The sequence below is a fragment of the Euprymna scolopes genome, chromosome 26, assembly GCF_053919585.1.
Source record: "Euprymna scolopes isolate OS-2025 chromosome 26, ASM5391958v1, whole genome shotgun sequence".
Lineage (NCBI taxonomy): Eukaryota > Metazoa > Mollusca > Cephalopoda > Sepiida > Sepiolidae > Euprymna > Euprymna scolopes.
This window is the reverse complement of record NC_136507.1, coordinates 41,227,793-41,250,433: the sequence shown is the minus strand read 5'-3', so window position 1 is coordinate 41,250,433 and position 22,641 is coordinate 41,227,793. Positions and strand designations below refer to the sequence as shown.

Here is a 22,641-nt window from a genome sequence, read left to right as displayed (position 1 = left end):
GTCCCCCAAATTCTGAGCACATTATTCTATACTGACCTTTTAACCTTCTTAATTGGATCAAAAACTCATATACACACGATTAACTTACCATTTCCAATGACAAATATAACAATTTCTCCTTACTAAAATGTTCTCATTTCCCATTGGCTTAGTCCGGACAAACCGATTATTCCGAAATACAATCTAAATACATAAACGAACACGCTCGACATTTACAAATCTGCTCTCTCTACACGACACAACTTTTAAAAAAATAAATTAATCCAAATACAAGCATATCAAACTCCAATTATCAGAAATTATTGTACTGATACAGCATTACTTACATACGTACACATTAACTATTCAAAACAACAACACCCTCACAAAAATACACTGAAAACAATAAAATTCATTGTGTGTTTACATTTTACGCTTTCCGAGAGGCGATTTTTTCATTCTACTTTGCTTTATTTCGAGCCGTTCAATTTTTATTTTTAAATATTTATAGTTTTTTTTATAAGATCAAACAGTTCTACACCTCGCCCATTTTTTACCATACCCTGAATCCTATATTTTCCGCATGTACGCTATATACTTACTTATTCTACAAACGCGACCCATTTCTAGTATCTTTACTTATTATGCTTTCTGAGCGGCAATGTTTTCTTCTACTGAACGAATCGCTTAATAAAAGATGTCTCTCTCATAACAATGACAAATTGTAAAACGGCTCCGTGTTTCGGGGTTGCTGAAAAAGAAAATCACAGATAAATTTGCTTTCATGATATAAAGGAATTACTAGATGACCAAAAAGTAATGCTCATTTTACGTTAAATTTATATATAGGAAGTGATCCCCCACCTTTTGATAACGTCATTTCTTTATATCATGAAAACTACTTATCTGGCCGAATATAACTGTGATATTCGTTTTCAGCACTCCCCAAAAACATGTAAAAGTCGTCATTTTAAAGTGTTTTGAGGAGTTGGAAAGAAACTTGACATTGACCATTTTTATTTTTTTTAACACCAAACAGTTATACATCTACCGCTCACAATCTCATATTCTAAACCTCATATTTTCTGCATGTACGCTATATACTTACTTATTCTACACACGCTACCCCTTCCTTTGTATGCTTGTACTTTGTTTTTCAAAGAAAAGATAATTTTTTAAGTTACCTCCTACTTCAAACTTTCTTTATAAATAACGAATTTTATAGGTTTCCTCGATGCTGATTAAGAAAATATATTTTATATTTGACAGATACAACTACTTTACGACGTATAACGCCCTCTACGCACAGTTATTCCCCCACCCTCACCAAAAAATAAACATACCCTGAACCCAATAATTCTATGCATGTAAATTAAATACGTACTTGTTATATGTTTGCATTCACCTCAGTTTTTTTTTTACCTTAAGCACTTAAACCATCGTTTTTTTTGTTGGTTCAGAGTATTTGCGCGTGGTAATCCTGACAGCGATTATCAAGGTTACATTTTGGGCAAATTTTCTGAAAATCTCACCCCCACTCACAAAATGAGATATTTATTCCGAAAGCCGTTCTTAACATAGGAAGGTCAACGGTGTCCATTCTGAAAGCTGTTATGAATATTAAGAGAGTGGAGGTTGGGCAACAACAACAACAACAACAACAACAACAACAACAACAACAACAACAACAACAACAACAACAACAACAACAACAACAACAACAACAACAACAACAACAACAACAACAACAACAACAACAACAACAACCCTACTTTAATTTTTAAGCGGGGAAGGCATGCTTCTACCGAGCAACGCCAGTTAACGAGTCCTGCTAGTATAATAATAAATACGAAATCTGCATTAATCAAAATATATTTAAGCGTATTTTACGACAATGGAGGCTGGCCTGTTAGTATATATATATATATATATATATATATATATATATATATATATATATATGTATGTATGTATGTATGTGTGTGTGTATGTCTGTGTGTGTGTGCTTTACACACAATGTTTTAAAAAAATACACAACTATCTTACAATCAATAATTTATTCTTGTCAACAAATAACATTTTTTTATTATCTGTTTTTAAAAATAAGTTTAAAAGTTACATTTATTACTTTGTCTTCCTGGAAAAAAAAATTAATGGAGCACCGAACATTGCTGATAGGAAAAAAATTATAGCTGGAGAAAAAAAAACATCACGTCTAGACGAGTTCAGCCCAGACGACCCGAGTTGTCAGCAGATATTATTTCCTATTTAAGTTGCCGATGTGACAAATTATTAATTATCTGGCGTATCCGATGAAAAACGAATGTTCTATTGATTCATATTTTATTGGCGGCTCGTAAATCGATATGTTATAATGGCGATTTGATGTCTCTTTCTCTGTGTTGAGATGAGACAGGCATGTTTTGATAGAGTTTCACCTCGCCCTTGCTCGAAGGAGATACTCAGGTGTAATTCTCTGCAGATTAATTTAAAGAGTCACCGCTTATCAAGGTCAGAAGGCCACTTAAGGATAAGGATGAATAAATGATGGAAGGTCAGAAAGACAACACCGTAATGATGGCTAGAGGTGGAAATTGGTAAGAATTCGATTATTTAAAAGCACAGCTCAACAAAAACGTGTTTACATTGTACTGGAAAATGCCCATGTTCTTGGACGTATGAAATCTGTATTTCATCATGCGCAGTGAACCGTTATTTGCAGCCAATTGATGGTTTTATGAAAAAAGTGCTAGAAAGGCTCTTAGGACAAATTCTATTTAACACAGACCACTAATAAGTATTGCCACTTAAAATCAAATTTGATTTTGAATAAAATATGACTGCAGACCTTCCAAAGCTCCCAAATTGTTACTCGTTATCATCGGAATTACACAACTAAAATAGGATTGATGTGCCGTTAAATCAATAAAAGAAACGCATCAATAAATCATTTACAATCATTGAATCACGGCATAATCACGTTGACACACCGGTTCTTGTTAGATCGTCGAAGTTAATCAACATTAAACCTGGTCAGTACCCGGTGGATGACCAATTTGAGAATTCCAGGCGCTGTGTGTAAGAGGACGTCGACATCTCTCTGCAAGAGTTGCAAAAACCTAACATCGTCATCCTCCTCAACGGGGATATACATGCGACTGGAGACCGCTTGTGAATTTAATACTCCCACGGAACTTCCTCCTTTGGAGGAAGCTTGTTAAACCCGCATAGAGTTAGTGGCGTTTCCAATTTTTCCGATGAATCACGAACCATAAAACATGAGCGTATGAACTGAAACAAATATATTGAGGACATTGCGAAGGCTGCTGCAAAGAAGGTGGGTTTCCTCTATCGAGCTACCTGAGAGTATTCCGTACTTCTAAAAGTATACTATCCGCCCATGCATGGAGCATTGTTGTCAACTCTGGGCTGATGCATGTACCACTAGCCTCTTCCTCTTAGATAGGGCACTATAAAGAGTTTGGGATCTAATAGATCCCACTTTGTCAACTAAGCTCTAACCCCATGTCTCATCGCCGCAATGTCGCACCTCTATGCCTGTTTTATAGATATTTTATTCGAATGTGGTCTGATAAACTCGTTGCACTTGCGCGCCCTCGATGTACATCTCTCCGATAAACTCGCTACGCAACAAAATCTCACCCCTCCACTGAGATCCCTAAATGCCAGAAAGCTTTCTACTTTAATACTTTCTTACCTCGAAAAGTTAGATTTTGGAATTCCATTCCTGCTACGTGCTTCCCCGACTGTACTGATATGTGGACGTTTAAATGTAACATAAACCAACACCTTGTTAATCTTTTCTAGGCATCGTCCCAAATAGTATCTCGTTACGTCCAAGTGGCGATATGCTTTGTTTGGGGCGAACGTGAGTATTAAAAAAATAAATAAACAAAACAGAATCAGGTAATATGTAGACAGCGGCTGAGTAAAATAATGTCAACTGAGTTCATAGAACATATCTAACAAGTCTATAAATTCGATTTATGACAATGATTTGATGCGGACTGAAGAGATAACAATATTCTAACGTGTCATGATAGTGTCTGACAATTTCAAAATGATTCAATGGTTGCAAAACGCCAGTTAACAGACAATTCTTGGAGGTGTTAAATCTGTAATTTACCATGCGCATTGACCCGTTATTCGCAGTCAATTAATGGTTGAAGATGGAAATGTTTAAAAGATGAATTTAGTCATTCAGTATAAAAATACTGTTTTTTTTTCGTTAAAAAAAAAACTAACAAACAAACTTAGGAACAATTATTACAGAGCAAGGATTTCTTTTCAGATTCACTTTTTAGATAAAACTTGAACTCAGCGGCCATTTTCTTTCTACGCTACCGTATCTAGACATTGCCAAAAAAAAAAAAACAAACAAAAAAAAAACCAAAACAGTTACTTACGGTTATAACAGAGTAAAAGTTCTGGTTCATCATCTTCATAAATATCCAATGCTGCAACTAATGAAACCTGAAATCGAAAAAAAAAAAGAAGAAAGAACTAATTCAACATTTTATAAATTAATACAGGTGGTTGCTTTTATCAAAACATTTCTCTTGAAATTAAAGCAAGGCAGCACCACTGCATAAAAAGTGTTTGAAATTAATTAATTACTTTGAAGTTTTGAATGTAATTTATAGATATTATTTATTTCATGCGAGAGAAATTAACTGAAAACAGTTAAAATAAAATATAACGATTAATTAGAATCTGAAAGAGAGACAGACGGAATCAAGGTAAAAAAAAATAACCACGTAAAATAGCCAGTTAAAAACGGGCAACATTTATAGATCGTTAATTAGAATGAGTCACAGTACCATCGAATATGTTGTATTGGCAAGGGGTATATTATATATATATATATATATATATATATATATATATATATATATATATATATATATATATATATAGTCATCCACATACAGCACTCTTTCGTTGTATCACAACTCATCAGTGTGGCTAGACATACACCTTTTCCTAGCCGTGGATCGAACCTACAACCATCAAGTTGACAGTTCTTACCATCGGACCACGAATCAGTGCCTGCAAATATTTCTCCTCAAATGCCTATTAAATTACCATTTGCCCGTCGTGCAGTGCTCAAACTGTCAGTTTGTTTACAATCAAACACTGGGTTTCGCTTAATCGCTTAAATACGCGTTGGGTGAAAAGATATTTACAGAGTGCTCAACCCAAAGAGGGGGGCTTATTAGTCATCCAAATACAGTACTGTTTCGTTGTATCAAAATTCATCAGTGCGATTAGACATACACCTTTATATATATATATATATATATATATATACACACACTTCAGAATAATAATAGATATACACACACACACACGTACACTTCAGAATAATTCAATGAAATATATCTATTGGTATGCAAATCCAATGATATTTGGTCTTACAAAATATTATTAGATGTAATATTTAATATAAGACAATCCCAGCTAAATAAAATTGCTCAATAAACACGATGAAAACATAAAATAAAAACTAATAAATCTATTTTCTTAACCCATGAGATTTCGGTGCTTATTGTTCCCCTCAGAGAAAAATATTAGCAAATATTTTTTTATTATTTTTTTATTGGTTTGCACTTTATTTGCTAAAAGCAATAAACATAGAAGATTACAGTTATTAAAAGTTTTTAAAAGGAACACATTTTTGATACGTAGAATACGGGAATGGACATTGAGCCAGAAAAAGGATACAATTGTACTCGTTTTGTACGCCTTCCAAGGTACTAGGCAACAATCACATGCAACGATATTCCCTTCTCGAAGGAGATGAATAAGCATCGAAAACTCATGGGTTAAGGTAATAGATTTATTCAATTGTATTCTTTATTTTCAAACAATAAGATTTTTTTATATTTGAAAATCAACCTTTACAAATTATAGGAGCCAATATTAACCGTATGTATCGCTTGAAAAATAACAACAATAACAAAATCTAAATTTATAAGCGATAAAAATAAACAGTATAATTAATCTATGGATTATGGCCTAACGGTTAAGGCACCGGACTGTGGTAAACATGGTCTGTAGTTCGATCCCTAGAAACAGTTAAACTACGCTAATGAGAGGTAATGACCTTGAAACACGCGTGTACGTAGATTACTCTTTTAAAAATAATAAATAAATAAAAATGTTATATACGTCCAAATTAAAAAGGGCGACTTTCTAAGTAAACAAAAAAATTAGCTCCGAGGCAGAGCCAATATTAACCGTATGTATCGCTTAACAAATAACAACAATAACAAAATCTATATATATATATATATATATATATATATATATATATATATATATATATAAACAAGTAGTTAATAAAGCATGTTAAAAATCACTTTGAAAAAGAGTTAAAACCATTTAATTTTAAAAAGGAAGCACAAAATAAGTGGATAGTCCTTAATCCGCGGAGTTTCGAAGAAATATTTTCCTTCTCATCAGAGGGTTTAGCAAAATGCGGGAGCAGATTTTGCTTGCAAAAGTATTTAATCAAACTACAAGTAAGACATAGATCTTACTTGATAACACATAGTGAAGCAGAGGGAATATGGAGAAGAAAAAGGTGATTTCACGTGAATTTTTATATATTATATATTATATATATATTTTATTAATTTATATATATATATATATATATATATATACATATATATATATATACGTGTTGCAGTCATCTATATGACGTGTGCATATACCTGCATTCGTCTATGACCGTCTAGCGTGGTCTCGTCGAATTTAGAGTTCGTTGTGTGTGTATTTACATGTAAATACAGTTCATGACGTGACAATATATATACATAGATACCTTTCTAACGCAAAGGACGAATAACACTTATTTGAGGTTTCAACAGTTCGCCAATAAATATCTGGTCTCTCTTTGGTCTTTTTTGACGAAAAGCTGCAATGGAAATTCTTCCCACAAATCTCAGTCTCGTGGTTTTATTTTGGGCAACTTTTTATTCCAGAGTGTTTTTCCTCTTCTGGAAAGTTGCAACGTTGATTCTGACTATCGCCGTTTCTGCCCCCCTCTACTTAGAGCCATCACGATGTTAAGACCGTCTCTGTCCCTCTCTCGACTCCGACTGACTCAACTAATTTCCACGTATCTCAATATATATATATATATATATATATATATATATATATATATATATATATACATATATATATATATATATATATATATATATATATATATATATATATATATATATATATGAAGTAATTTATAAAATATATATAGCGATTAAGCTACACGTAATATTCGGCGTTTCATCCACTCTAGGATTCGTCAGGCTTATTACTAACTAGCTCTACCTAAGTATTGAGCACTTTTGAAGTAAATACTTAAAGTTTACGCATAAATCTATACTTTCGTATATTAATTTTATGTGAGTAAATGAAGTAGTTATATATATGTATATATATACATATATACATATATATACATATATACATATATATATAACTACTTAATTTACTCACATAAAAATTAATATACGAAAGTATACATTTATGCGTAAACTTTAAGCATTTACTTCAAAAGTGCTCAATACGTAGGTAGAGCTAGTTAGTAAGTTATAAAATATATATGGCGATTAAGCTACACTACAATATAAAAACGACAAAGAACCACAAAATTCGCGCATAAGCCTGAAGAGTCCTAGAGTGGATTAAACGCGGAATATTCGGTGTAGCTTAATTGCCACATATATTTTATAACTTATATATATATATATATATATATATATATATATATATATATATATATATATATATATATAATAAAAATAAAAATTACAATAAGTTTACCAAGGTAATCAAAATGGTAAACTTAAAATATATTATAAATATTAAAGAGTTAATATTTACAAGTAAAATAAACTCAGCGAGATGTAAAAGCTCAATAAAACCGAAAAGGAAATAGAGCTTATAATATGAACAAATGATTAATAAAACATGTATTTCTTCGAAACTCCGCGGATCAAGGACTATCCACTTATCTTGTGTTTCCTTTTTTAAAATTAAATATGTTTTTAACTCTTTTTCAAGATGTCTTTTAACATGTTTTATTAATTATTTGTTCATATATATATATATATATATATATATATATATATATATATATATATATATATATATATATTCATTCAATAAGATAAAAAGCTATAGCAAACATCTAAATGACACTTTTAACCACAGTTCCTGATTTCAAAAAACGAAAAATTAAAAGATTCATCTGCCTTACTTTTAATGCTAGGTTTATTTATGGTGTCTTTTAAATTCAATAAAAACCCTTCAAAATTTGCTGATGAGGAGACCTTGCTTACCAAAAACTATATATAATTATTCTACATAACTTGATGTATACCACAATAAAAAGCATTGTTTTCCGAAACGATCGTACAGATAATTGATTTTGTTGTTGTTCCTTCTTATGAAACGGATTTTTAATTTAATTAAAATTTGATTTTTAAATTTTAAATTATAAATCACATTACTTAATATTGAATTAGCTCTAGGACATTTAACTATCGAGCTTATTATATATCTAAATTACAACGAGCACTTTCTATTTCCTGTATTTTAATTAAACTAGTAATTTCACTGTTACATTAAAATACACTCAGCTCTTTAGACTATTGTTCTAATCTCCTCTAAATTATATATATATACATATATATATATATATATATATATATATATATATATACATATATATATATATTTCCTCTTCTAAATGACGTCATTAGTATACGTTACTACTAAGATAATCACCTGATCTTTTTAGATGACTTTAATCTTCATTGTCAACTAAAATTGTTATGATAACATTTTTAAGTTAACATTCCTAAATGAATGTAACTAAATATTTATGCTTAATATTTTGATTATTCTAAAATATATTTTAGCTGACAAAACTTTTTGGCTTGAATAATCATAATAATCGCAGACTAGCATGCCTTTCAGCGTTGCCCGGCTGATATCTAACACATAGATTTAGGAACTCTCGCAACTTCTGACACATGAGGCTGTCAAAGTTTTCGATCTGAATCCAGATCCACAGACTCCCTCCTATTGCAATAAAATCTCGCGGTTGTCAATTTCTATATCAATATTTTAAATCAACGCAATTCAAATGAAAATATTACGTACTTACATTCCATGCCGAAGTTAGTTTAAAATGGCGGACATGAATTTAGTTAAAATCGAAAAAAAATATCAGTTTGTCACCCTGAATTAGTCGCACAACTCTTCTACGTTAAAATATGTGATAAACTTGATAATTCGATAAATTCTATTTTCACTTGTAATTATTTGGATTATTTTTCGTAATTTTTGATATGTTTACTAATTTCGACATGGCAGGTAATTACGTAAAAATGTTTTCATTTTAACTGCGTTGTTTTAAGTCAGGGGTGCCCAGTATGTCGATCACGATCGACTGCTCGATTGCGGAGACATTGTGGGTAGATAGTATGGTATTGAAAAAAAAACGCTTGCACTGGCAAACTTTCAGAACCTCGCGGCAGAGCTGGAGACACAAGAGCAGTCATGTGCACAGTTTGACAGTGCACGCAACATAAATAAAATTGATTTTTTTTTTTTGAGTTCGACGCTTTCAAGACTTTGATTTCAAGACTTTGCGTTACTCACTGAATCACTAAATTCATATGCTACACTTTTCATCAAGATGCTGAGTTTTTTACATAGGAGTCACCACTTATCAAGGCCTGGAGGCCACTCGAGGATAAGGGTCATTGAATTTACAGTAATCAATGGGATAATATCGTAGTAATCTTTAGTAATGGAAATTTGGTAGATTGGATTACTTAAGGGGGCGGTTCATCAAGAATTTGTTTATATTGGACTTGAAGACAACTGAGTTGTAGTCAGCTGGAAAACAGGCAAACAGAAGAGAGTTCCACAGGCGAGCAGTTCTAAGAAAGAAACTTTTTTCATGGAATCTACGTGATTCTTTCACTCGCATCGAAAATTCCAACACTGTTTCACTTGAACTCTTCTGGGGCGAAGGATAAGATTCTAACACTATAAGCTGATGCAGAACTTATGGACAATTGTGGAACTTATCCACAGAGGACAAGTACCCCAGTATCAGGAAACGTGCTATCCCCTGGACTGCATTATTAGGTTCCACTTATTTATCCGAGGCATCCTTTTCTCACATGAAAATCATTAAGTTTAAATACCACTCTATCATGAATGATGAGCAACTGGAGGTCAGCTTGAGGCTGGCTATTAACATCTACTGTCCGCATCCCTAACTGATTCCATCAAATGCAAGTCATTAGTATAAATTAATGAATAAAATAAAATAAAAAATAAACAGCGTTGCACTGTGCAATATAGATTGGTGCAGTAATGCAATGCACACCTGCATATACTGCCAGCATGGGAATCAACTTAAATATTAGATCCATTGCTCTCGGTGCTTCTTGTAAAGTTTGTTCTTTTTATCGCCCTAAAAAACTTTCTAACACCTGAGGCGATTTTTTGTCTCTACAAATCTACTATCAAACTATGTATAAAGTATTGTTGTTATATTTTTGCTGGTGAATATCTGCATCATTTGAGGGTTCTTGGTAAAGTACAGAACAGTATTTGAAATTTTATTGGCCTCCACCCTCTTATTCTTCTCTTCACGCTTTCTCTCTCACACACCCGATGTTGCTAGTCTCAGGCTTTTCTATAAACACTATTATGGTATTTGCTCTTCAGTATTTTCTGATCTATTCCCTGCTTCCTTTTGTTCGGCTCGTTTGACTTGTTGGTCTAATTGTTTTCATCAATTTTGATGCCTCATTGCTCATCTTACTTTTCATAATGTCTGATCTATCGCTGCAAACATTTTCTCACACCTGAGGCTATTTTCTATATCTGCAAATGTACTATGACCTTCATGGAGTATTGTTGTTATATTTAGTCTAGTGAATCTCTAAGGGTTCTTGATAAGGTTTAGAAGCATATCTGTAATTTGGTTAAACCCACTCTTTCTTCTTTGCATCCTCTCTCTCTCTCACAGGCATGATGTTACTAGCTTCAGTCTCTTCTATAAGTACTATTATGACATGTCTTCTTAAGAATTGTCTGATCTATTTCCTGCTTCTTTTGCTCCCGCTTGTTTGACTCGGTCTAGTGATCTTCACCAATTTGCTGTTTTGATATCTCGTTATATAATGCAGTTTCCTATTCCAGTAGCTTCTTTCCAAGAACTGCAAGCTTGTGGAACTTTCTTTCTGATGACTGTTTTCCTTCTAGATATAGCCTTGATCTTTTCAAGATTAAGATCAATAGACATCTTCTGCCTTTGTAATAATCATTTTTCATTTTTTTTGGCTTCTTATTTCAAGTGGCTTTATGCCTTGTCTGGGGTGGTTTCCTATTCCAGTAGCTTCTTTCCAAGAACTGCAATCTTGTAGAATTCACTTCATGCTGGCTGCGTTCTCCCTACCTAGAGAGTTGTTTTAATAAGATTAAGTCCAATAGACAACTTCTGTCTTTTGCAATAAACATCTATCATTATTGTTAGCTTCTTATATCGAGTTGCTATACGCCTTGTCTGGAATGATTTCCAATAAAAAAAAACAACTTTTATAAATTCACATGAACATTACTGCGAAAACTGGAGGACCATATATTCTATTTCAAATAAGCTAACTTACCCGGTGACCATCAACGTGAAAAAGGGGGTGACTTTCACCCGATTTTTCGTGGACCACGTTGAACTGGTTTTTATAACCATAGCAAACGAAATTATCGTCTTTTCCATCAACTAGTGTCAAAATGGTCGGAACCTCTGCCGTTTGGATTTCCTGCAATAAAGAAAAAAAAAATGAATATTAATAAAAAAAAAAAATGAAAAAATCAATTCAACTCACAGAAAAAAAAATCAAAATTACAATAACAAATATTCATTGATTAAAAATCCTCAAAGGATTATAAACAATTTTATAATTATAAATTTGGCAAGGGTTGCGTAATCTCCAACAACCTCTCTCCTGAGTCCGCGTTGGCAAGTGGAGGTTCAGGGCAATAGAAAACAATGCCGGGATAAGCCGAGAGCGCATACAGCATCTGCAATTCCCAAATGGTCATTCATCTGGTACAAGCCAAATTCAACGTTGCTTAACTTCGGTGATCTGACAAGAACCGGGTTAGGGTTAATGTGATTATGCCGTATAAAACAATATAGTAACACACACACACACACACACACACACACACACACACACACACACACACACACACACACATCTAGCTAATTAAGTTCAAATATTCATAAAATTAATAAAAAAATAATATACAAGATGGAACGATAAAAGTGTCGCTCTAAAGAAAACAAATATCCCAGCCAGTCAGTCAGCGGCATAAACCCTCGGCAGGTTGAATCGGCTTTTTCCCAAGAAGGAAGTGCCAAGGGAATGTAAAAATCACAAACTTAAGTCGCATGTATATCGCGGTCAGGGTGGTGTCGACGTCCTCCTACATACAGCGCCTGATGATGATGCCGTAAAATATACATATACGATTGAAGTTTCCAAAATAGCGCCTCTTATTTTTATTCCGCCCGAAAAGATTATAAGAGATTTCAAATTGAATGGTTATGATGACTGAACATATACATTCATAACCTGAAAGTGCCATCTCCCTGTTGCAGATACTGACAGTGGAAGACTCTAAAAAAGCAACCTCTCTCATAGATGTCAGTCAGAAGCAGAAATGCGTTATTGAATTCCCTGAAAAAGAACATAACGAATGGTGGCTACTATGTTAGAAAATTAGATTCCAGAGTACAAAAGGTCGCTCGTTTTAATGATACGTTATATATATATATATATATATATATATATATATATATATATATATATATATATATATATATTTATATATATATATATTTATATATATATATATATATATATATATATATATATATATATATATATAGCAAACGTTTTGGGAGAGGTGTTAGTCTAGCGGCACTGATGAGTTGTGATACAACGAAACAGGATTGTATGTCGATGACTACAAATATATATATATATACACACACACATATATATATATATATATATATATATATATATATATATATATATATATATATATATTCAGACGATATCAAAACATCGTTAAACTCACTACTCGTTCAAGCAGCCGCCAATAGCGTAATGGTTAGAAGCCTTGACTGCCGTGCAAACGGTCGGGTTTCAATCCTGGCTTGAGGTAGTTGCCTGTCTAGCCGCACTGATGAGCTGTGAAACAGCGAAACAGTACTGTATGTGGATGACTGTATATATATATATTTAATTATTTAATTATTATAGTAAAAAAATAATTATGACAGCCCCTTTAAGAAATTCGTTTCTTATCGTTGAGCACTTTCAGTTGAATTAAAAAGTCGGTCAATTTAGCTCTTATGCGTATATAAACGTATAACGATTTGATCACTGTCTGTCTGACGTAATGAACATTTAAATTAAAATGTTTAAAATTCAACGCTATTTCACACGGTTAATGGTAGCCGAATGGATACAGCCTCCGCTAATCGAGCCAGAGATGTCTCGTGTCGCGGGGTTCGAATCGTTCGACTGGTAGTAATCGTGACACCCTGCACTGAAGAATCCCGAAAGGATGAAACACTAGTGTCTGTAGGTATTTAATTATTATAATAAAAAAATAATTATATATATATATATAAATGACTGCTTAACGATACAGAACTTATACATTGCTTTAAACAAAATGGCCGGCAAAAGAAGGAGCTTGTCAGATCATTAGACTTATTTAGGGATATATTTTAACTCTTCCCTTGCCCCACTTGTACGTATATTTCATATTATTGTATACATTTTATTCGTATCCCCACCCGTTTTCCCCCTTCTTCTCCTTCGGTAAAAGTTACACGTAGACACCATAAGTCTGTTCTTGCAAGTTAATTTATTTATTTGTTTATTTTATGATCAACGATTAACTCCTAATGAGTCTGTTGATGAAAGGGGCTCCTCGGATGTTTTCTGGTTATAAGATACGCTTAAATATGGTATTTTAATTAATGCAGATTACGTATTTATTATTATAGAGACAATTCTATATCATTTATTATGCTTAACTTAATATATACTAGTAAGATCAAAGCTAAAAAATGTATATTACTTGGGTGCCATCAGCTAGAATCGAAACCAAAACATACAATTCTCTACTCTCATTTCTTTAGCCTCTGGGCGACGCCCACACGCACGCACGCACACACACACACACACACACACACACACACACACACACACATATATATATAAATTCACCTATCATATCTTAATAAGATATTACATAATGGGTAATGCCTTATGCGTAGTGATCCTGCTGACGATTTCCTCACGAGAACTCTACCATAAAGGGAGTAATATATATATATATATATATATATATATATATATATATATATATATATATATATATATATATGTATATATATGTATATATACATAAATATATATATATACATATATATATATACTAGCAGGGAGAGTCGACGTTGTTCGGGATTTAGTGATGATCCACGAATATTTCTGTATTTTTGTTGTCATCGGTGAAATCACCCATTTTTCAATCAAATAGTTTGGTTGCCTGCTCTCCTTGGGAACCCATCGTGGTGCACCGGGGGGAAGTTCTACATGCCTCCTCCTTTAGGGACCTAGCCCACAATATATTGTAGTCTACATTGCACTGTAGAGAAACTACTGTTGATTTTATAAAATTATTTTTATATAATAGCTTGAATGTACAAGTGAAGTATAATGCTTCAATTGTGCTCTAAACAGAAACATTCATTTCGAACGCGCCCCTGTCAAAGAACGTACTGCTAATTTTATATGGTTGACCTTAATGCTTATGCGGTGATAGTGGCTTGAATTTAAATTACAAATGAAAAAGTCAAGTATCGTGATTCAATTCTGCTATAAGCAGAAACATTCAGTTCGAACGCGCATCAGTCATATCAAAGAACCTAGTTATTTTTATATGTCGGGCCGTTCGGCGTGTGGTGATAAAACTTCTCAAATCCACTTGTGATGTTAGGCTGTGTAAGGTGTTAACTTTGGTCAAAATCGTTTGTTCCTCCTTTCATCGGATTATTTCGATTAATGATTATCAATACTTATCGAAGACATTCCGATTTAAAATCTATCTAAACACACAGTCAGACACATAAAGCACCTTCCTGTGAAATTTAATAAAAATCAGCTCAGTCGTTTTCGAGTCTATAGGGAACGAAATCACACACACAGATGAGGTTCCTCTTATAGAATGTAGAGATATGTGTGTGTATGTGTATGTGTGTGTATGTGTGTGTGTGTGTATAATACAGACAAACATGTTAATAAATTGAATGAATCATGTTAATCACCGCTAATCGATAAGATACAACCTTTTAATTGTTATTTTTTGAGCAGAAAGAAAGGTTACATGGCCAAATATAGTAAACATTAATAATGAATGTTTATTACGGAAATGTCAGCTTCGAAAATCTGATCTGTTTGTTTTATTATTCAACAATTCTATCAATCTATTTTCGTATCGACGCATTATGGTTAAATATATATGCGATGCCTCCGTTCAGTCTCGAAAGACAACCGTCAATCCCCCTGTAAAGGTAGCTTCGCCTGAAATTGTAAGGCAAGTGTTGCGCAATCCATAACCACACCCTTCTTCAATCGGCACTACTTGGGTCCAGGAGCATAGTTTATATATATATATATATATATATATATATATATATATATATATATATAGATAAATTTTCAGAATATCGAAGATGATATAATTATTTCCACATTCAAACAACGTCGCAGCTCACACAAGCCATTAAAGCCAAAAAGCCAACAACAGTTCAAGACTCGAGTTTCGCACTCATTTTGTCCCATTAGTTGAACATATCCAGACTCTGGATTCGAAACCAGAATCTCCCGCAATGCAAGTCGAGCACCTTGCTACTTGAACAACAACGCCACACAAAAGAAAGTTTATAAGCTAACACAGATCAAGCAACCCGTTGCGAAATCTCTCTCTCCCCCTCTCTCTTTCCCTTTCTTTTTCTATCTCTTTCTCTCTCTCTCTCTCTCTCTCTATATATATATATATATATATATATAGAGAGAGAGAGAGAGAGAGAATGTACATTGACGTGTATGTGTGTAGTTCTTACTTACCCTTACTAAGGAGAAACCATCGGCGTGATCAAATTCCACGGTGGGGCACCAGGTAGTGAATGCGACAGGGTGTTTCCAAGTGTAAAGTAGGACTCGCTTGGACACGGCCACGGCCAGACGGAGGCGGTACTCACACGGTCGACTGATGGCATATAAATGACAACCTATTGGACAAGAACGCCACAAGAATAATTAATTGTCATTTGGAACATGATTACACATTATTGAAAGCTGAAAAAAAATGAAGGCATGTTTATTTACGGAGACCACATAATATTATTGATATTATCAAAATACAGTAAAACCTATGGTTAAACTGAAAAATAAAGACACTATTTTTGGAAAAAAAGTACGCTTTAAAATAAAATGAAAGTATATTTATCTAAATATGGTCAATTTTATTTATTAAAATATACAACGTGAGCACACATTATTGAACGTTGAAAAATAGACATTTATTTATGTAGACTCCACATTATTATTGCCATTAATAAAATACACTAGATATCAAGCGCAGACACAGACCCCGCTTTAAAGAAACGAACAGTAATACGTATTTCCTTTATATAAATATCAAGCACAATTTATTATCATTTTGTAAGATGAACGGATTTCGAACAGAACCCTTTTATTTAATCTAGTGAGGTACTATGTTCTCGTTCCGTCAGCCATAGTTGGGTATATAGTCCTAAGTGATTCGCAATAGTATTTATAGTGTCGTACGTACGAAAATTTCGTACAAATTCCCGAGATTCCTAAGTTAAGCAATAATCACCTTGATCGAAAAAGATACCCACCCCAGTAATCGAAATAATACGATTTTTACGAATATATATATATATATATATATATATATATATATATATATGTGTGTGTGTGTGTGTGTGTGTGTGTGTGTGTGTGCGCGCGCGCTCATAAATGAATAAATGCGAAATTTACGGATATATACACATTAGTGTGCAACCAAACTAACAGTAATATCATGTGAAACTATTGTTCATGAATCAATAGCTTAAATATAGAACAATTCTGTTCTTTATTAGTATTACAAAAAAACGGTTGTTCATTCAATTTGCGTCAAAAAGAAAATCATTTTCTCTTTATGGATTTTTAACTCAGTATTAGTATTGTTAATTATTTATTAATAAGATGCAATAAAACGTATTTTCTCTTTATAAATGACTACACTATTACTTTTTAAAATAAAATAACAATAAAACGTACTTTTCTTTAATAGGCACCAATTAATGGAATATTTTCCATCTCTAAAAGTAGTTAAGATATTTCGAAATAAGATAAATTCAATTTTAAAAAGCGGGCCAATCCATATTAAGATGAAACGAATAATTTCAACGTACCTTTGGAACCTTCCAAGCGGTTGTCTTTGCAATCAAGTTTAGACTTGACGCAAAACTCATCCTCAACGCCTTCAAAATCACTTAGAGGAAATACGTAAACTTTGCCGTCTTTGCCTAAAAAGAAAAAAAAGAAAATTTTAAAGAGGTTTTAAAGATTGTATAATGATGCTTTATATTCTACGTTTCTTGAAAAGTTCATGGTTTTAATCGCTTGCATTGCTTTTATGTATTTTTTATTCAATTTTCACCTCAAACAAGGCAAAGTGCCACTTTGAAGTAGTGGGCTACTATCGGGAACATAAGTTGCAGGGATATTATGAAGGGAGTTGAGCAGCAAGATGTCTGTTCACATTACCCTTGAACTTCTGCATGTCAGTACAATTAGGAAAGCAGAATACGAGAAGGGAGTTCCAAAGTCTAGCAGTTCTGGGGAAGAAACTATTGGACTAGAAGGCGTTTTTACACCTAGGGATCTCTACTGAGTTGGGGTGAGATATAGCTGCTTGTCGGGTTTGTCGGGAGTATTTACGTCGAGGGGGTACAAGTGCTTGTAGTTCGTCAGAGCATTCACCATTAAAGTACCTTTAGAACAGGCAGAAGGATGCAACATTTCGTCGATGGGACAGAAACTGAAGCCTTTTTGAACTCTGTCCAGGAGTGAGAAACAAGTAGCAGATGCACCAGCCCAAATGTGACAATAGTAGTCCACACATGGGCGAATGATGGCCTTATAGAAGTACAGGATACTTCCAGGCGTAAGTACATTTATAGCACGGCAGAGAGAGAGAGAGAGAGAGAGAGAGAGAGAGAAGAGAGAGAGAGAGAGACAGAGAGACAGACCATTTCTTCGCCGCAGCCTTGGCAATGCTCTCAATGTATCTATTCCAGTTCACGTTTCCAGTGAACGTTAGGCCGAGGAGTTGAAAGGTAATATGTTTTTGGCAATTGCTATTGGTGGTAGAGAAGAAACTTTTAAAATAATTTGGATGTTTATTTAAAATATTAGTGTATTTCGTTCGTCAAAAGTAAATTAAAGGCGTCCTGCCTCGTAAAATTGAGAGTACGTGGATACTATTGTAATGTTGTGACCTTTTGGCTGTAATCACAGCGCATTATCTGTGTTAACTGTAGCAGGCAGTGCCATGAGTCTAACCTTATCATAAATTGATTCGAGTGACGGCCCGAATTCTTATAATGTTAAACAACCAATTATTATACCTTTAAGCAAATACGCGCCAAAAAGCTGACCAATAAAGTGCTCGCTGACACCACGTGCATTTACCAATGACAACATCGCGCGTTGGTCATTACAACACAAGGATTTTACTTGCAAGGCAAAAACAAGAAGCAATAGTACCCTTTCACTCTCTGAAGATGGACCTGGCACGGTTCGAAATAAGAAATATTTCAATAAAAAGAAAAAAATGAAGAAATAAATTTAATAGAATTTTTCTTCCTTCTTTTAAGAAAATATTTTTGCATCTAACATGTTCTTAAAACAGTATTATCTGTTTATTCAAAGTTTTTACAATTAAAAGATATTTAAATCTCTAGATCACCGAATCACAAGTGTGTTTTTACGTTTGAGAAAATATATGTGCATTTACCATGTGTATTTTTCGGTAATCGGGACAAAGTAACACTTTTACGGTTAAATATTTAGAGATTTATAAAGAATTGAAATCGGAATCGGTAATTGTATCGGCGTTGGGAATTTCGTACAAATTGGTAATTGTATCGGAATCGGAAAAAATATTGGAATTGTCCCATCTCTCTCTCTCTCTATCCCTCTCTCTCTCTCTCTCTCTCTCTCTCTCTCTCTCTCTCTCTATATATATATATATATATATATATATATATATATATATATATATATAATATATATAACAGAATATTTCCTTAGTAAATTATTTTAAATATCTAATAATAGGGATAATTACTCTGTTTCCTTAAGTGTAACTATCTTAAAAAAAATAAGTTGCGCTCATTATTATTTACGCTTTTGTTGATAAATATACGTACATTCCCTTAAACTATATTTTAATGTATCATTTTCGATTTCGACGTACTTTTAAATTTTCAAATTTCCAGTCGATATATTCAGTTACCTTTATCGGCCTATGTAAATAGAGGTATATTACTTTAAATTGTATTTTGATATATAAATTTGGATTTAGACAAATTTTCAAATTTCCGGTCAATACATTCACTTACCTTTATCAGCTCTCAGTAACAAAAGTCCATGCTGTTCAATTATATTTATCTGTTTGGCAGCAATAGACTTATCGAGCACCAATCGCGGAGATAAACTCTCTGAAATAAAAGCAATAAAAATAAATAAGTTTTATTGTCCTGCTCTAACCAAGTCTGTCGACCTGTTCCACAAATCCCAAATCCTCAACATGAAATATCTCCAGAAAAAAAAACAAACACGAATACACCTAGAACCCCATCCCCCAACGTAGACCCTTACTATCATGTCTAATTCTATAATATCAGGGGTCTATGTTCCAACCTTCCAGAGGTTGAAACCCAATTGCAGGAGACGAAACCGGACGTATTCTTCCTAAGCGAAACTGGCATAGGGCCGACCACTTCCCTAGACGAGTTCATAATTAAAGGATACTCTAACTTAACATCAAAATTTGACCCCCAAGATCGCCATGGGCATGGCATATGTGCCTACATTAAAGATGGCTTTCCGTGTGGTAGGGATATCTCCAGTTAAGACCCTAATTAACTTTATATGTGCTTCCGGGTTGCACTTGCCTACACCACTACATTTATATTTGTATATTTGAGAAAAATTGACCACATTCTGTCTGCTCATCCTTCGGCTAACATCCACATTTGTGGTTATTTTAATGTCCACAATGTGGAATAGCTGACCCACTCGAACAAGACAGATGATGAGGGGACGTTCTGTCATGATTTTGCCATTGCCTATGACCTCACCCAGATTGTTCACGAACCCACCCATGTCCCCGATACTTCCTGTCAGTACGCTAGCCTTCTAGACCTTTTTCTCACTACTTCCCCTGAGCTATGTTCATGTTCCTTTCTGTCTCCGCTGGGATCTTCCGACCATTCGGCTGTATCAGTTAAGATTGAAATGAAACGTAATAAGTCTTCAGACGTACCTCTCCACCGTACTGTATATCGATACTATTCGGCTGACTGTAAAAGTAATAAAAATGCAAGAGAGCTATATGCTCAGTCGGTTAAATCCAAAGTAGCTGAGCAGCGGCTTGGTTCCCATCAGTTTTGGCAAATAGCAAATAAGAGCCCGAACAGAAGCGTGCGTTCTATTCCAACCATCATCAATGGACCTGAGGTCATGTCGTCAGCATCAGACAAAGCCAAACTATTTGCAAAGAACTTTGCATCTATTTCTACCCTATGCGACGAAGGCCATCAACTCCCCGTATTTCCTCCTATAACAGACAACACGCTATGCAACATACAAATATCTGTACGTGAGGTCGCCAAGCTAATCAAGAACCTTGATTCCAATAAAGCACCTGGCTCTGACGGCATTCCAATTATAGTGCTGAAAAAGCTTCAACCAGAACTTGCCCCCATACTTAGAAAACTGTTTAAGCGTTGCCTTAAGGAGAAGTGCTTTCCAACACCCTGGAAAATCTCATCAGTATGCCCTGTATTTAAGAATTCAGGTGATAAATCGTCCCCCTCTCAGTCTCCTAAGTGTCATGAATAAGTTGCTGGAATCCATATTAAATAGATAAATAGTCAACCACCCCAGCAACTTCTTAGTGACATGCAATATGGTTTCCGTTCTGACAGCAGATGGGTTATGTCTCAGAGGCCCACGGTATTAATGCTGGAGTCCCTCAGGGGTCAATCCTGGGCTCAACTCTCTTCTAGATCTACATCAATGATCTCCCAAAACATATACTTAAGTCATTCGTTGACATCTATGCTGATGACACGACCATCTATGTAACACATCAAAGGCCGTAAATGACAAAGTTCTCTCTGATTCTCTCTCCTCTGATCTAGAGCGCGTGGTACAGTGGGGGAAGAGGTGGCTCATTACTATTAATGCATCTAAAACCAAGCTCATATCTTTACACCATCAACGCTCTATCCCCATCTGGCATCAATTGAAATGGATAGCTCTCGTCTAGTGGAAGCTTCATGTTTTTATAAGCTTGTGGGCTTGACCTTTACTCCTGATCTGAAATCGAACACGTGCATCAAGTCAGTTGCCAAGGTCGCTGGAAAAATGGTAAGATCCTTCTGCTCCAGAAGATATCTCACTGCTGATGCAATTCTCTATCTATATAAAAGCCAAGTACGTTCAAGGATGGAGTACTGATGCCACATCTGGACAGAAGCTCCTAAAAACAACCTATCCTGCCTTGACAGAGTACAAAATGGGCTTCGTTGCTTAGTGGGGGATGCCCTTTTCTCTTCCCTGCAACCTCTCTCCCACAAGAGAGACGTTGCGAGCCTGTCTTTGTTTTATCGTTACTTCCATGGCAAGTGCTCGTCTGAGCTCCAATCTCTGGCCCCCTTCACCAATCTTTCACGAGAAACACCAGTCTGGCTGAAACTACTGTCACAAAATTTCCCCGCTCTTTATCTGTGCCAAAACCAAAACGTAGATTCCATGAAAAAAAGCTTATTTCTTAGAAAGGCATGACTGTGGAACTCTCTTCCGTTTGCCTGTTTTCCACCTGACTATAACCTGAATGTCTTCAAGTCCAACATAAACAAATTCCTGATGAACCACCCCTTAAGTAAGACACTTTATCAAATCTCCATTACTAGCGATTACTACGATACTATTCCATTGATTACTGTACACACAATAACCCTTATCCCCGAGTGGCCTCTAGGCTTTGATAAGTGGTGACTACCTTGTAAAAAAAAATGGAAGATCACAAACTGAAAATAGAAAGTAAACCATGGGTTTTGTTTCAACAATCTCGTAACTCTCGCTTCGGCTTTGACTTTGAATATTTTAGCGCCTTACATTAATTGCCTTCATGCCTTGTCTGGAGCGA

The 22,641-nt window shown here is 34.3% G+C and overlaps 1 protein-coding gene across 7 annotated transcripts in view; it reads right to left on the bottom strand.

The window, feature by feature from the left end:
• Nucleotides 1-22,641, bottom strand: part of LOC145247988 (GTPase-activating Rap/Ran-GAP domain-like protein 3) — a 513,715-nt gene that overhangs the window by 77,585 nt on the left and 413,489 nt on the right. For all 7 annotated transcript variants that reach the window (XR_013863317.1, XM_080109655.1, XM_080109653.1 and 4 more), the window contains exons 19-23: nucleotides 19,826-19,924; nucleotides 17,612-17,725; nucleotides 16,254-16,417; nucleotides 11,709-11,858; nucleotides 4,407-4,473 (exon numbers count right to left, since the gene is read on the bottom strand). Coding sequence is in view for 6 of the 7 variants with exons in the window: in XM_080109655.1 (XP_079965781.1) it covers nucleotides 4,407-4,473; nucleotides 11,709-11,858; nucleotides 16,254-16,417; nucleotides 17,612-17,725; nucleotides 19,826-19,924 (594 nt within the window). In the remaining variant the exon portion in view is untranslated. The remainder of the gene's footprint in view (nucleotides 1-4,406; nucleotides 4,474-11,708; nucleotides 11,859-16,253; nucleotides 16,418-17,611; nucleotides 17,726-19,825; nucleotides 19,925-22,641) is intronic.